At 38.5% G+C, this 16,427-nt stretch overlaps 1 protein-coding gene across 3 annotated transcripts in view; it reads right to left on the bottom strand.

The window, feature by feature from the left end:
• Positions 1 to 16,427, bottom strand: part of asap2a (ArfGAP with SH3 domain, ankyrin repeat and PH domain 2a) — a 53,098-nt gene that overhangs the window by 9,553 nt on the left and 27,118 nt on the right. For 2 of the 3 annotated variants that reach the window (XM_041972012.1, XM_041972013.1), the window contains exons 5-15: positions 11,387 to 11,436; positions 5,960 to 6,089; positions 5,548 to 5,633; positions 5,394 to 5,469; positions 5,228 to 5,314; positions 4,838 to 4,846; positions 3,196 to 3,299; positions 2,760 to 2,829; positions 2,319 to 2,406; positions 1,500 to 1,548; positions 1,047 to 1,213 (exon numbers count right to left, since the gene is read on the bottom strand). In XM_041972012.1, the coding sequence (XP_041827946.1) occupies positions 1,047 to 1,213; positions 1,500 to 1,548; positions 2,319 to 2,406; positions 2,760 to 2,829; positions 3,196 to 3,299; positions 4,838 to 4,846; positions 5,228 to 5,314; positions 5,394 to 5,469; positions 5,548 to 5,633; positions 5,960 to 6,089; positions 11,387 to 11,436 (916 nt within the window). The remainder of the gene's footprint in view (positions 1 to 1,046; positions 1,214 to 1,499; positions 1,549 to 2,318; positions 2,407 to 2,759; positions 2,830 to 3,195; positions 3,300 to 4,837; positions 4,847 to 5,227; positions 5,315 to 5,393; positions 5,470 to 5,547; positions 5,634 to 5,959; positions 6,090 to 11,386; positions 11,437 to 16,427) is intronic. The other variant, XM_041972014.1, reaches the window with a different exon arrangement.

Genomic DNA, 16,427 nt, shown 5'->3' with positions numbered 1-16,427 from the left:
CCCCTGTGCCAGGAAACTAAAATTATTAATGGTGCAGTGTTGTCATGTTTAAAATGTGCACTGCATCTCTCATTTTGGAATGTTTAGGTTGCAAGTATGCAAGTCATGAGTATTCAATGAACTCAAAGGATAAAATGTTTTAAAAATAGTGAAAAAAGAAAATCATTCTTGATATTTATGCAAGGAATAACACTACACTGAGTGTTATGCAACACTGTAGTTAAAATTCAAAACATTTAGCTGCTCATTACATATATTAAATATGCTTAAATAGGTGTGTAAATATTGAGAATTATTGCATTTTCAGGTCTACAGTTATGCAATAATGTTGTTTTAGCACTTAATCTTCAGTATGTGAACACATATCTTAAAACTCTCATGCTCCCTGTAGGGGCTTCTCCAGGGAAATGAATGCAGATACTGAGGAAAATACCAGGAAATCCTGAGACCTCAGTTTTTTGGCATCCAGCACAAGCCTGGACTCTTTTGCATTTGAAATGTATGGCTTGACCAATAAATTAATGACGAGTGAACCTGGTTGTCATAAGAGAAGAATTTCCGTACAGAATTCGTTGCATATTTCAGAGTCCATCATCTCTGTGGGCAGTTGTGAGCGGTGTTTAAATTTGTGAAGTGCTGCCTAAAAGAATATCCATGCATCTGTTTTCATTGCACATCCCTGAGCTGCTCAGTGAGATCTGGATGTGGAAGCCAAGTCAACACCATTGGACTGGTCCATATCAGCTAGACTTCACTCCCAACTCCATTTTACTATTCTGTTATCTTCACGTCAATATTTCCACCTGCCCATTTGTCCAGTTTCCACCCCCATCAGTGGTTTGAATGTTGTGGCTGATATGTGTATTGATAATAAAAGTGAGACAATAGAAAGAGAAGGAAATGTTTACAAAGACATTACTTATCATGACATGGCACAGATGAAAATGACCACTGTTTTCCATTCTCCAGAGATGACAGAATTTGTTTTAACTCCGAGCTGTTAAACCTTTATGAGGTTACGTTTTCCCACCCTTTCTGAAACTCACTGGGGGCCCCGCAGTCACAGCAGACGTCGTTTCCAGTCATCCTCTTGACTTCCCCCAGTATTGCCTTGGTTAGCTCCTGCACAATGTTGTTCTCACCAACATGATGGTCCCCCTTAAAGGCCTGATTCAACGCCTCCTCTTTACTGTTCTGCAACACCGAGATCCAGCTGGAAGAGAGAGGAAGACCGACAGAAGGGGACGTGAGAATGGATAAAACTAGGCTAATAAGAGAGAAGAATGTGGGTTGAGAGGGTTGACGTATACTGTAAGAACAGAAGTTACAGCAGAGAGGAAGAAGTGAGACTTGAGAGCAGTTAAAGGACAGGAGGTGGAAAGTAAAGACAAGGCCAAGTGTCTGGGTGTTAGGAAGTGTGTGCCAAGAAGTTGAGGTGGTAAACAGGATGTGCTAATGTGAAACACTATACATGAGGAAGGAAGGAAAAGGACACTTACATCTGACAGTCCTGGTCGTCCTCGGCTTGAAAGTGATACGTTCTGTCATCTAAAATAAAAAAGATGCCTCTGATTTTTATGTTTTTTAACTATAAAACATCTCATTTCTTTCAACTGGCATTGATTAAACCCCTAAAAACTGGCAGCTGTAGCTCAGGAGGAAGAGCAGTCGTCTTTCAACCGGAAGGTAGGCGGATCGATTCCAGGCTTCCACTGACTACATGCCAAAGTGTCCTTGGGCAAGACACTTAACCCCATGTTGCCCCGATGTGCCTATCGGGGTGTGAATGTGTGTGTGAATGGGTGAATGTGATAAGTAGTGTAAAGCGCTTTGAGTGGTCAAACTGACTGGAAAAGCGCTATATAAGTACAAGTCCATTTACCATTAAAATACTCATCTCTGTTCACAGTTTATAAAGAGTATAATACAAAAGGAAGAAATTAATGCACAAATTATGTTTAACACTTAAACATTTTCCCCACCACTTGCTGGGCTGCTGCTGATTAAGCAAGCTGTAAACAAATATCTGCAACAATCTTTCTGAAAACTGAAGCTAAACATCCAGTGTCAGTGAAAGCTACTATTTAGCTCATTAGCATTTCTGCTGTTTTTGATGCAGTGAATCCATTGCAATCAATTCTCTCACAATCAGCTCATAAAGCAAAACTAAAATCCTCACTGCTGTTGAACAAATCTTTAGTCTTTCTCTCTGGAGCTAATTAAAATTACAAATTGACTGCAATTACCACAGACTGGAGGGAAATAAAAGGCAAATTAATGCAAAAAAGATCACGAATGTCAAAAAGGGTTTAACTTACGTGATATGAGGTCAAAGCTTCGCTTCTCTTCAGGATTGTGTTTCACCTGGCAGGTGAGCAGGTTGAGTTTAGCTGGTGGTCTGTTAGCCTGCCAGCGAAGAGAGTCACAAAGCAAAGGAGGGCAGAGAAAAAAATATATAGAAAAGAAAATTTTTTTATTTTTATGTGTCTGAATATGTGAGATGCCTGAGCTAAATCTAAATAAGGAAATGAGCAGAGTTAAGAGTAGCTGAGGAAGTGATGTGAGAAGAATGCTAATGTGTAAGCTGTTTCCTTGATCTGACGTTTCCTTTATATTCATAGCAAGTGAGAAAATCTGTAGTGGACACACTCAGTCATGTACTGTATAAAGGCTACTTATGCCTGTCAGCATCAAAGTGTGCATTAATAAGGCCAAACACATTGATCCAGTCCTCCATTTCTTTTCAGAAACACACTTACAGTGCCATGTGAGATGGTGAGGTATCCGTTCTTTGCTGTGCATTTTCTCTTCTGCCACACTTTCCTCAACCTGCAACAAACAGAGGACACTGACTAATAAAAAAAAGACATTAAAAGATAGATGCATATTCATTAATCCATGCTGAGCTGTGTATTCAAGTGTAAAAATGAAATAAGTGCTGGAACAATTAGTCAAGAAACCAATAACAATACATTTTAATAGAAAAATAAGCTGCACTGATCAGTCAGCGTGTCTGATATGGAAAAGTTCTGCTGTCATTGCCATTCTGATCTAAAGATTTCTTAAAAATAATAAAAACTATAACTGCAGTTCTCTTTGCTTATAGTGGAAAAAGCTTATCTCAGTGCATAACATACACATCACATGCAGCTACAGTCCTACATCTGAGTGCCAAGCACCATTTTATAAGCTCACCCATCACTCTTCTTGTAAAGAAAACCACTACGCTCGGTGCCGTGCTCCTTGTTGCCCTGCGGCTGGTGCAGGCTGTAGGTGGTGCTCTGTCGCACCTGGGAATCCTGGGAAAACACAAAGACTTAAAAATAAATAAAAATAAATAAATAAAAGGAAAACATAAAGTAGGAGCTGTAAGTAGGATTTGCAAACTACAGTCAAAAGGGCTGTAGCCTGAATGATTTGGTACAAAAGAAAGGACAAATAGAGAAAATCATGTTTTAAATGTAACTTGCCAAAAAAAAAAAAAAAAAAAAGATCAAATTAATTTTTTTTTTTTTATATTTTATAGTCCAGAATAAAGTTTGTGCACCTTCCACGCTGAGAACTTAGTAACACACCTCACTCTGTATCAGTCTTGATTCTTATTTACTGGTTTTTCTTCATTTACTTCCATCAGAAGGCTTACTGTCTTGAGTGCACTGAGATGTACGCTCATATTTAATCCTTATCTCATGCTCAGCTGTTTGACAGATGGTGCAGTGTTGGCCTCCAGATTTTACTGGTATTTAATTGAATCCATTCCTTCCTCAACCACGGAAATGTTCCTCGTGCCAAAGTCTGCAACACACAGCTGAAGCAGGACTGCTTCACCTTCGTGTGCTTTAATGAACTTTTTATTTCCAAATGTTTCTTTTTAAACCTCAGTCCACTGAATTTTTCCCCCCAAAAAAATGCTTCATGTTTGTTTAGTTCATGTACAAAAATCCATCTCTGAATTTGGCACCAGCACTCTTAGTCCACTTAATCTTCTTCTAAAGTAAAGTCTGCCAACATCTCTATAACTGGGTTTTCTTGGTTTCCCCAAACTCAGCTTGACTTCCATGACCGCTGCTTCTTAATTAAATGATGAAGTGAGTAAACTGTCACCTGAACACACTGACATCTCCTGCTTTCTAGACATCAATTATTTTCATTTGGAGCCAAGTAGCTGCTTGGAGGAGCCAAAGTTGGAAATTTGCATTTTCTGACCTTTTCTAATGGTGACTGTAAATGAACCAAAAGGCCTAACAATCTAACAAAGTTGTCCCCTTTGTGTAAACTATTCAAGCAAATACATCCCTGAACCATGCCTCATTATTTCTTTTCACTTCTACCGTCTTGAAAAACAAAACTAAAGCAGCAAGCACTTTAAGTGTAGAAACAAATGTATAATTTCCAACATTTTCCTCTTAGAGCTCAGTTAAAACTTCTCCTGAACTATTTACAGTAACAAAAATTTTGATTTGGGATGTCCAAACATTTCCATGCAATGTGAACCTAGATGGATCAAATCACATTTTGGTGTTTCATTTTTGAATGCAGTATTATTAAACCTATCCTTTAAAAAAAGGAGCAAAATAGACAGATGTATGTAGATGTGAAATCATTCTTCTAAAAAAACAAAGAGGATTACTTTAAATGGCTCAAAAGGTAAGGAATTATGTGTGCTGATATCAGCAGATGCTCACAACTAACAGGATAATTGTGGAAAAAAACAGTAAAACATGACAATCTCATATAAACTAATTAGAGATACAGCTATGGACAATAAAATTTAAACAAGACTGTGAACAAAAAAAGTCTAAAGCCACAGAAAATGTTCTTTAAGGAATCCACTTACTCTTCTAGACTTGTTTTACAAAACACGAAGGCAGCAAAGGAGAAGAAGGAAACAATCTTCAGAAAAAACAGCAAGTCATGCACAAACTAACAGAAAAACTGGAATTCTTTTTTTAAAATACAGATTTATGATGTTATACCAAAAGAAAGTGCCCGTAGAAAGAAATTATGCTTAAAATAGTTCACAAGTTAAATGGCTCAGCCCTAAGTAGAAGTTATACCTGACAGAAGCTGTTAATAAATCAGGTTTAAGGTTGGTATAGACATTAAAATATACAGTATAATCTGATTTTACCAAGAATTACACGAGGATAAAAACATGATAAATGACTGGTGGCTCGTTTAGAACTATCAGGAATTTAAGAGTTGTGCATTTGCATTTGCGTCTTACCTCCTTCTGCTCCACCTGGAGCGCTGACTTCAGGACGTCTCGTAACTGAGTTAGCTGCTTCCTTTCCTCATCCTGCACCTGCTTGATCTTTAAAGGGAAAAGAGAGAAGTAGTGTGCAGTTCAAGCAGGAAAAGTCAGAACAAAAAGAAGAGGCAAATGTTCTCACTGTGTGCAGATCTGTGGCCAGCTTCTCTATGGAAGGTTTGAGGTTGTCTACAGCTTTTAGACCATCCTGAAAGAAACTGAACAGGAAACAATAATACAATAAAACAACAAAAAAAAAAACACAACAAATGGCTTAAAAATGGTTTATGACTTACTTGCACTGTGCGTGGAAATACTTGATGAGGTTCTGCAGCAGGTCCACCCCCTTCTTGATTTTGATCTCATTGACTTTGAGGAGATACTGTAAACAGAGTGAATACAGATCAGGGTAGGAGAGCCAGGCCTAGTTCAGTAAGAAGGAAAGGCAACTCTCAAGTCTGTTTATGCTTCATCTCAGATACATGACTTTCATCTGATATAAAAACACTTCAAAGTGAAAAATCCTCATTTTCCCCAAAGAAGGATCATTAAAGAAAAAAGATCAAAAAGGCACTGATAGCACTTATGTAATCTAAGACTTGTATTCTAGCATCTAATCTGAGCAACCTGCAGTCGATATCTGATTATCCGCTCTGGAAATATTCCCTTCTTTTTGGGTGAAATCAGTCAATCTGTTGTCTGACTCACCTCACACATCTGCAGCTGGAAGAATCTTCTCTCCTTCTCCATCTCTTCAGCAATTTCCGCCCCGCTGATTTCGGTCCTTATCATCCCATGCTGTCTCGCATGCTCCTTCTTCTCCTTCTCTATCTTGGTGCTGGTAGGAAGTAACAGTACAAGGGGTCAAAGAGCACACAACACATCTATAACAGCAGCACAACCACACAGAAAATGTCAAATTGTGTGAAAATCAGCCCTACAGCTGTCAAGGGGAGCTAGGCACTTAGGCTTTTATGGTTTCACAAATGAATGGTTATGGATTATAGATGGTTAAGCCGCCAAAAAGATTAGAAAAGAGGAAGAGTTTTGGCGTTTTTCATCTTGACCATAAGCCTAAAGGATTTTTCTTGAGGGCAAAGTCAAGACACAACATGCTTTTTTCTTTTTAACACCATCATGACAACACCTAGACTACTCTGCCAAAGTTTTAAACTTCAAATTTTTTTAAAGCTTCTCCTCCAGGAAGGCATGTGATGTTAAATTAAATTTGTTGCAACATAAGGAACACCAGCATCTCCAGCAACAAGAAGTATGAAGAGACATGCAAATAATGGTTTGATCCCCAGAGAACTCTGATCTCATCCCATTAATCTGTGGTACCAGAAAGAGACAAAAAACAAAGAGATCAACTATTTGTCTTTAGATTTCACCAGTTTGAAAGGCTACAAGTGAACCAAAATGTGTGTTTGTTTGTTTTTTATTTATTTATTTATTTAATTTAATTAATTTTTTAAAATTATTTTTTTTTATTTTTGAGTGCTTAAAGTTTTTGTATCAGGGTGTATGTCAATGCAAACTGCCCAGAAATATGCATTACAGTGTACATGCAGATGCATCATGTTTTTTTTAAGGGTGCATGGTCTCTAAATTAGTGATTCCCAACCTGGGGCCCCTGACACAGAAGTATTTAGAATTACCTTCATTGATTATTAATATGCACATTCAACATAACCATAACATTTATTGGATTGTTAAGTCAGTAAGAGGATGAGGCACTGCTGGTACACACAGACGTGTGTTTTATAAAAATACAGAATACGAGACCTACGAGCAGATGGAAGGTCCTGAATAAAATAACATTCATTGAAAAAATGCCTTCAATGTGCAAACTGGAGAAAAGAGTTGGAAAAATTTGAGACACAGAGCTGCAACAACATCTGCTGCAGATGTAACAGTCTGGTGGCACTGTGTGTGTGTGTGTGTGTGTAACTTTATTTACCTATTTATACACCAATTTTCTCACATACTTTGGGAGGAAAATAAGTCTTATTCTACTGGTGTTGATGTGTATTTATCAGGGGAGTGCTGAGGTTTACATTTTCAGTCTCAAATACGTGGAATACCTCAGCTGTGATGATACACTTGTTCACCTTTAAGCTGATTCAGAGTCAAGGGGACACACTGTTGCACCCAGACTAGCCAGATATGTACTTTCAGGTTGTTTTTCCCCACTCAGTATTACGTTTTTGTTGGAGATGGCCTTTTTGTGCCATCAGCAATGGGGGAAAAATCACACCTAAAGTCTCATACCTGCAAGGGGTTTGCAAGATGACAGTGCCCAGCAGTTCTTTGTGTTCTTTTTTTTTTTAATAAAGTGTGAAGGCCAGCTCGCAGGGAAATAGTTTGGGAACCACCACTTTCAAGGTTTAAACAAGCATTATTTGGTTTTCCCACGTCAATATGTCAGCCAACCAAACTATGACATATTTCATTATGTGTTAACATTAAATCTATAAGAAGCTACAAGTGTAAACCATAGGCTGCTTTGCATTACTAATGGCATTCATAAAATATACTAAGTCCACCATCACACAAGCTCTTTGTCAGCACAAGAAAAAATTATGGCTCAATGCAATGATTTTAGTAGGAGAAATAAATAAAAAATATATATGATAATAATAACTCTAGGAAACTGAGTTTAACTGCAGCAATAAGGGAAGGCTTCCCTTATTTACAAAAAGCTTGCACATAAACAGCAAAACACTTGTGAGACCAGTACATAAAACAGAAGGAATTAGAAAGCAGATGTTAAGCAGTGAGAGCAGTTTAATTCAGTGATTTGCATCTTTATAGTCAGGTGTTGAAAAATTACCTCCCCAAAGAGAAACTTGGTCCTACACATAAAATAATTAGTGAGATTTTACTGTTAACATGCAAGTTTTCTCTTGTTATAGATTACAATTAAGGGTAGTTTCGTGACAGTCAGTATTCAGGGCTGATTTTTTCACACAAATTCTGCATCTCTCACAGGTGAGACGGGAAAACACACCACACAAAGGAGAGAAGGCACCATTCCATGCAGCAGGTCAGTCTTTTCCATATGCTGTACTTTCTGCCAGCATATTCCCTGCAAACACAGTGCGGCAGCTTGTTCCCTCAAAGGAAGACTCCTGGATGTTAGAGGAACTTCTTTTAAAGAAGTATTTTGAGAAATTAACTTGATCTAATTCCTACCACCAAGCAATGACAAGATGCCTTAATACAATGTTAACATTTGTCCATTACATTCAAGTCTTTGCTGATTGTCTTGAAATGTAACCATGGCAGCACGAAAGGACAATGAAATGGGAGGTAAAATTCCTGATATTTAAAATATTCTGCTTAATCCACTGCAAAATCCTGATTTTGTAATTTTTAGAAACTGTCTTTGAACAGAATGAACAGGAAGACAAATTATGTATAAATGAGTTTTGAAGCTATGAATGGGCTGAGTGTTTGTTACCTCTGCAGAGTGCACCAGATTGGATGTTTAACCTAATTTCTAATCTTTACTGTTAGCTTAAGTTTCCCGTCTTGTAGCTTCCACACAATCTTCCACAATGGCAAAGCAAAAATCTGATTTATAAAAGTTTATTCTGACCCTTCTCTCAGTACTCCAATAATGCACATTTAGTTGCAATGGCAGCTTCAAATGAGATCTAAGCTCAATCCGGTTGGATGGAGAGTGTAGGTGCACAGCCTTTTACAGGTTTAGAGGTTTAATCTGCTAGATTCAGATTCAGAGTTTGGGAGCTGGGTGGTTGTCTTGATAAAATGTAAATTTTCGCCCTAGGATGAGATCTTGATTGCAGTGTTTTTCAATCCAGGTCCTCAGGACCAACTGCCATGCATGTTTTAGAGGTAACCCTACTTTAACACAACTGAATTAGATGATTGGGTCATTAACAGGCTTGCAAAAAACTAAATTAAGTTTATTAATCTGAATCAGTTGTGCTAGGAACAAGTCTAAGACATGCAGGGCAATGTGTCCTGAGGACCTGGATTGAGAAATACTGCTCTAAAGAGCATTTCCACTTACGATTTCTACATATTTTTCTGTTTGTTCACCCCATCATTAAGCTTTAACAGATGGTACGATGTCTGTCTTGTATTTCTAATATAGCTAACTGTTAGTAGCCTAGTAGTAGTTTTAGAGGTTGCCCTGGGTTTGGTGAACCCAGGTTCCAGTCCCCAGAGTGCCAGCAGAGGTGACATGTGGGCCCTTGAGCAAGGCCCTTAACCCCCACAATTGCTGCCCGTGTGCTGGAACATGGCTGCTTACTGCTCTCTAGTACATCTAGTGATGGGTTAAATGCAGAGGGATTAATAAAGTAAAAATTATTATTTTTGCTTTGTCATTAAACTGATTGTAGACGAAAGAGAAAAAAAATGAGCTGATTTAATTTAGAGATGACTTTGAAACATAAAATGTAGAAAACAAGAGAAGGTCTGGAGACTCTCCAGCACTTTCTCATCAAACAAAAAGCAGAAAGTGGAAAGCTGTCAAACCCCTCTAACATGTTCTCCTCTAATACATATTCCTATAAAGCATATATATCAAACTCCTGTCCTTGAGGGCAACTGTCATGCAGGTTTTAGGTGCTTCCCTGCTCCAACACACCTGATTCAAATAAAATGGATCCATCAGCTTGTTGTCAAGCGCTGCCAAACGCTCCATTCATTTGAGTCAGGTGTGTTGAAGCAGGGAAACATCTAAAACCTGCAGGACCTTGACCCTTGGGGACCAGAGTTTGAGATCCCTGCTGGATTAACATATATACATATGTTGACTAAGCAAGTTGTCTGAGTTTTAAACCTGCAGTGGTTTAGCTTGTGCTCATGTTGGCCAGAATATTAGAGATAAAAATAATATGTGACACATTCTTAAAGATCACAATGCAAAAAACAAAAATCGTAAAAAGTCACAACCACTTTTCTGTCACAAACCTGTATTTTGGGCTTTCTGGATGTGCTAAACTTTATTTCACTGAAAGTACTTTTATGGCCTTTGTCAGCAAATGAATCATCATCCCTGACAACATTACCGCATCATCAGGACTGAAACTAATATGGAGGCACATGTTAGCCAGGCTGTTTGGCCGCCAGCCAAACTGACAGTTGTTTGACTGATGAGGGGGACGAGAATCAATTTACTTACAGTACTGTCAGTTCAGGAAGTGATGCATCAAAAAGAAAACGGACTTTATTTTTCCCTTCATGCACTCTGTATGCAAACCTCTCATATAATCATTGATCTCTGCTGCAAAACTTTAACATCAATCACTTCTTGAATGAACAGCATTGAATGGGAAATGATTATCAACATGGAGACTGATAAATGAAACACAGGGAGCTGGATGCAAAAAGCTCAGAAACAAAATTAGTGAATCAGAAATCAAAGCCAAGTTGAGACCAGATAAGTTACTCTGTGTCTGATACATAAAAACAGCTTGTTTCTATTACAACAGACAGCAGAGAGATCAGAGACAACCAGAGGATCACCGACAAAGCAGAGCGGCAGGATACATAAAAAAAAAACAGACTCTATTGATGGCTTCTTTTTGCCAAGAGTAGAGTCAAATAATAAGTCAGAACAGTTGGGAGCAGTCACACAGCATCCATATAAATTCTGTTTCAATACAAAGCCTGTACTGCACGATCGAAACGGTTTGGAGAGAAGAATTATTACCCTTTCAGTAAAGAATGTCCTTTGCCGCTTGTAAAACATATGAAAGAGATATAAAAAGTCCTGCGTTCTCTGCATGCACAAGGGGAGTGAAAACGAAGTCTCAGTATGGAGGTGGAAGGTTGACAGCAAGGGTGGGTTATTCACAAAATCAGGGATGTGTTGACACATTAATCACAGAGAGAGATTAGACAGGGGGGCACGGTTAGTCAAGTCAGATGAGAGAGGACAGATGCAGCACATTAATACTGACTGAAAACAGCAAAACAAGACAATGTTAAACTGTTACACTGAATAACTCCACTTTCTGCAGACTGACAGAGTTTTAATACTGGATTAGTCATGAAGTAAAATTGTAATAAATTAATTAAAAAACAGGTTAATCAAGTGTCTGATCATATAAACGGAAAAAAAAACAGGGAGTTGTCATGATTAATTCAGATTCTTACACTTTTGTTTCGTAGTCCTTCCAAGCTTTGTCAAAAGGCTTTTTTAGATCCTGTGGAAAGAAAAAAACAAACAAAAAAAAAACAAAGAAGAATGAGATGTAAACGACAGTCAAGAATGCATTTCTGTAATGTTTAACCATTTATTAACTGCAAATATTTCAACATTATATTTCTTTTTTAAAAGAGAGCTACTAAGCACAAAGATTACTGCAGTTCCATTCACAACATCAACAACAGGGTGGATCCAGTCTTTAGCGATATGATCGCTGGAGCTGCAAGACAAAGCTCAGGATTCTCCAACTGGTCCATGTTTCTACCCTCATTTGCTTCTGAGCGTAGGAGAATGACTGCAAAGGTTGCAGATTTAAGGGACTAACGTTTATCTCTTCTGCAATGCTCTGTTTACTCTCCAAGGTTCTACATTTTTGGAGGAACCGGCTGCTCCTTCACATTAAATGGGAATTGAGGTGTTTTAGGCTCATTATTTGCTTATCTTTGTATTTTATGTCATTGAAATGAGGTTGCTTTTAGAACTTGTTACAGGATTTAAAAAAAAAGAAAAAAAAAGCTGATTGAATCCAGGTTGTAAAATATTCTTGTTTAGTTTTCTCACCAAAAGCCAGATAAGATCATCCCTGGTATCTAAACGGTGAATGTGAGGGTGCAGCCGGCAGCTGATTCATTTAGCTATCATGTCCAAAAGCAACACAATCCATACAGAATGACCTCAGAAGCTTTAATTAATTAACACACTTTACTAACTTACTAAACAATGAAAACAATCTGTGATTTTATGAGAACTAATTTTACATATTAGGCTTTCTGGCTGTCCTTAGTGACAGTAAACCTGAGAAGGTTATTAGAGGCACAAATACTATTACTCCCTATTTCCAGTCTTTATGCTAAACCACAGTAGCGTAAGGACTAAAATTATATCAATCATCCCTTTTAACTAATGAAAAAGAAAGGAAATGCACAAAAAGCTTTTTTTTTTTATGCATATATCCACGTGTGTGTGCAGGTCACGACCATGTGAATCAGTATGCTGAATCATCCTCCTCACAGATGCCGAGTAGCCCACAGCTCCAACACCGGAGGGAACTGGGCGAGGCTACGGTGCTTTTTGGGAAAGCAGGAGCATGACGCAATCGCTTTTGGCAGTCATAACGTCATTCCTTTGGTCAAACAGCCAACGGGTGATTTCTGATGTGTGTGTGCATGTAGGTGTGTGCTTTCAGCAGCTGCTTGAGCAAAGCGCTGCACTGAACAACATCTACACTGCTGCAGTGCTGAGTAAATGGCAATTAGGACGGACAAGAGCTGGCGTTAATGGGTGCAACTGGCCATGTTTCTCGCTAACAGACTAAATTAATTGTTGCCTATTAACAGAGCCAGGATGATGGGAAAATCTCAGCATGCAACAGTGACCAATAATTAGAGGAATTAAATAGAGTCACATAAAAAACAACAAAAATCAGACTATTCCTCAAAGAAACTCAAACCAGTCCTTACAGTTTAGGGTATAAAATCTCAGGCAGCTCTCTTTTTACTTTTACTATGCATTTCTGTCTATAAATGTGCAAAACTCTCAGTTTTTTTCTGCTCTGCTGAAGGCAGGTTATGCTTTAGTGCCATTGTTTGAGCTTCTGAGAGCTCTGATTTCACTGTTGACATCCATTTCTACAGTACAGGGGTGGCAGGTTCGACCTGGCAGCCCACAGAATCTCAGGGTGGGCCAAGCCATTGAGCACTCAGCAATTCTTTCAAGCAGCCCAAGGGCAGAGACCACCGGAGAGCATAAAGGACTTTTTAAAAAAGAACAAGACCGAGAAGAACACTGCAAAGCAAGAAAGGAAACCACATAAAGAATGAACCGTAGGACTAAAGACAGCAAAAGAGGGAAGAAAAAAAAAGTGGAAGGAAATGTCAGAGCCAGAGAGAGGAGGAAAATGGTAACAATAGCTAAAAATACCAGATACAGGCATTGCTGTGCTGGGAAGGGCAGAGCATAGTAGGCCAAAGAACAGGGCAAAACACTCCCAGAGAGAACAGAAAACCCGTAGTGCCCTGTTTTCCTGACTGAACCTAATGGATGGAGAAAGAATGTCATTTACAAAACCTACCTCCTCTTACTATCTACAACCGCATACTTCCAGAAACAGCATTCCCAGCTACACTTTCCTCTCACCTTTTCCCACAACGCTAGCTCTGTGGCACCTTTACATCATATTTAAACTGATTTATATAAAACTAAGTTTCAGTTCATGTGTTTATCCCAGCAGAGGTGGCCATAGTTCAAACACTGTCTGGCTTTGGAAAAACTCAGATGGATAACCCAAAATCTTCACTGCAAACTAAAAAGAAATAGTATCTGGGTAAAAATATACCATCAAAGAAAATGTTTCAGAGTTTGCAAACTCGTAAAAGATGCCAGCAATCAGGAATGTGTTATCTAAAATCTCTCAATAAATGTGAGGGCTTTGCACAACCCATTGAACCTCAATGAGGAAGAACACAGCTACACCAGCAACTCGCACTCCAAACAAACACAGCGGATTTAACACAGACTATCCACATGATTTGACCGAATGGTGATGGGCTGATGTGACTCATGGTGTGCAAGAAACACAAACTCGTCAATAAGCAGAGGATGAGAGGGCCGACTGCAAAGGTGACATCATGCCGGCATCAACTCTGAAAGTACACTGTTAGCAAAATGCTCTGGCAGACTCAGCACTTTTCAACTTCCACTGAGTGGGAGTTTGTCTTCAGCAAAAACACTACGAGGTCTTTCATGAACTCCACAGCAGGCATTTTTGCTAGTACTTTCATAACTGGAATGTGTCTGGAGTAAAGCTTTTTACAGTCATTTTCCATCCGTTATTCATTAACTACAGAAACTAAAAGGGTGAGAAATGTATCAACCCCAAAAGTGACTTATTTCTACACACGGAATCCTCATTTTTCCTCTGTGGTAGGATGGATATCAGGATAAATGAAGTGGAAAATTGTGGGGGTTTAGTCTAAAACAGCAGTGACAGGTTGCTGGGTAGAATCACTCTAATCTCTTAGCCATTAGCAGCTGTCTCCCTTGGGGTCAGTTCATCGCATTCATTGCCAAAAACAGCGTTTTTAGAATATTAACGAGCTTTGAAGGAACAACAATCACCAAAAAGCCAAATTAAAGCACTAGTAATGGCAACAGCACCAATACATTAGAAGTGGAGCGAACCACATGCACTCTTTCCCCATAGAGATGTTCTTGTGTGTGTAAATTTGACTTTTTTTTTAGATCAGTGACTCCATGTTGCTTTTTAGTGCTGGGGAAAAAACTTCAATGACGGGCATTGTCATGGATTATAAAAGCTTTGAAGTAGGAAAGACTTTTTTTTTTTACAATACATTAACAGCCTGTGACTACAGAATGTTTGGGAACTGATTTCACTTGAAATATTTTATTGTTGCTCTGCTTTAAAGTTTTACCACTGACAGCTGCCTGCAGGCATTTTGCCATTTCCCTACAAGACTTGATGCATTTTAGCAAATACAAATGCAGCACACTGAAAATCTGGTCCAAAATATGGATAAACACAAATGGATTGCTGTTGTTCTCTTTAAAATGAGCCAACAGCTGCGCCTCACTTTCCAAGTATTCATGTTGAACTCTAAAATGACTGTTTTGACCAGCACCTAACTAAAACCAAAAGAAGCCTTGAACTTTTCATACATCCTACAAGCGTTCCTTTTATGTGTGTAAACAGAGCTAATTTATTGTATTGATCTTATTGACGGCTGAGAAATAAAAACAAATCCAATATAGAATAACAAATTTCACAACAATGCAGGTTTGCATGGACAGCTTTTTAACTCCCAACGGGAAAAAAAAAATCTCTCCAGGTTGTGTGTTACTTTAGGATGCGACAGCCAATCATCAGTCTCCATCTAACGCTATCCTCTGCATCGTCATCTCCTCTTTGATCTTCTTCCTGCTTGGTAGTTCCAACCTCCGCATCCTTCTATTAATATATTCATTATTCTTCCTCTCTTGGTCTGACCTTGTCTCCAAATCATCTAAACGTGTGCTGTCCTTCTGATGTACTCATTCCTGATATTATCCATCTTTGTCACTCCCAAAGAAACCAGCAACATTTTATTCTCTGCAACCCCTAGTTCCAACTATGGTTACCAATCCTTCTTGAGTCTCCAAACTGGGAAAATTTGGACATTTCTGCTGAAAAACTGATGTTAAATATTCCTTTTTTTGGTGGTCTTGTTCATAACTCTTAACAAAATCTTGGTAAGTGGTTGGACTGTTTCCCAGTTTCCAGTTATAGTAAACTGTGCTTGTGTACAGGAACTCTTTTTTACAGGAAAATAAATGTAAATAAACTTCTTTACTGTATAAAAACTTTTACAACTGAGTTGCACTTTCTCACTGTTTGGGAGAAATTTAAACACTATTAACATGAAGTGTTTACACCCAAGGTTTCAAAGGCAGCTCTCAGTTTGTTTTGGGTACATATTATACATGTTTTTTAGGCAGTTTTTATTATAATAAGTTCATTTTGTGAACTTGTACATATGTGTGTAGAAATGGTTAAATGTTTTATTTCATATATAAATTAAAGCTAAATCGACAAACTTGAAATAGGACTGTTTTTTTATGGGCTGTATTTACAAGCAAAAAGAATATAACTATGATGCTACTTGTAGCTCATTAAATAAACACTCCTCACAAACACTGAAGTTAATTTGACTCCACAGCTGTCTTTGATCCTTTAAATCACCCATAGCAAGCTATTACTTAATGGTACTTTCCTCCCTCGTCTCGCTCAAGTCTCAACACTTCGCCATGCAGGTCTGGACTCTTTCCTGCTCCCCTCCTCTCCTAACAAGTACTTCCCCTGAGACATGACAGGAGCGAAGGAGCAGTATAATGACAGTAGGTGAGGAAGATGATGAGGGGTAAGAGCTAGACAAGGGCAAGCCTTTGTGTTATGGTGCTTTGCAAGGGTTTCAAGGTTAAGAGGGGCGTGGATTC

The sequence above is a fragment of the Melanotaenia boesemani genome, chromosome 20 (assembly GCF_017639745.1).
Source record: "Melanotaenia boesemani isolate fMelBoe1 chromosome 20, fMelBoe1.pri, whole genome shotgun sequence".
In the NCBI taxonomy this organism is placed as follows: Eukaryota; Metazoa; Chordata; class Actinopteri; order Atheriniformes; family Melanotaeniidae; genus Melanotaenia; species Melanotaenia boesemani.
The sequence above is the reverse complement of the archived record's forward strand: the minus strand, read 5'-3'. Positions and strand labels throughout refer to the sequence as shown.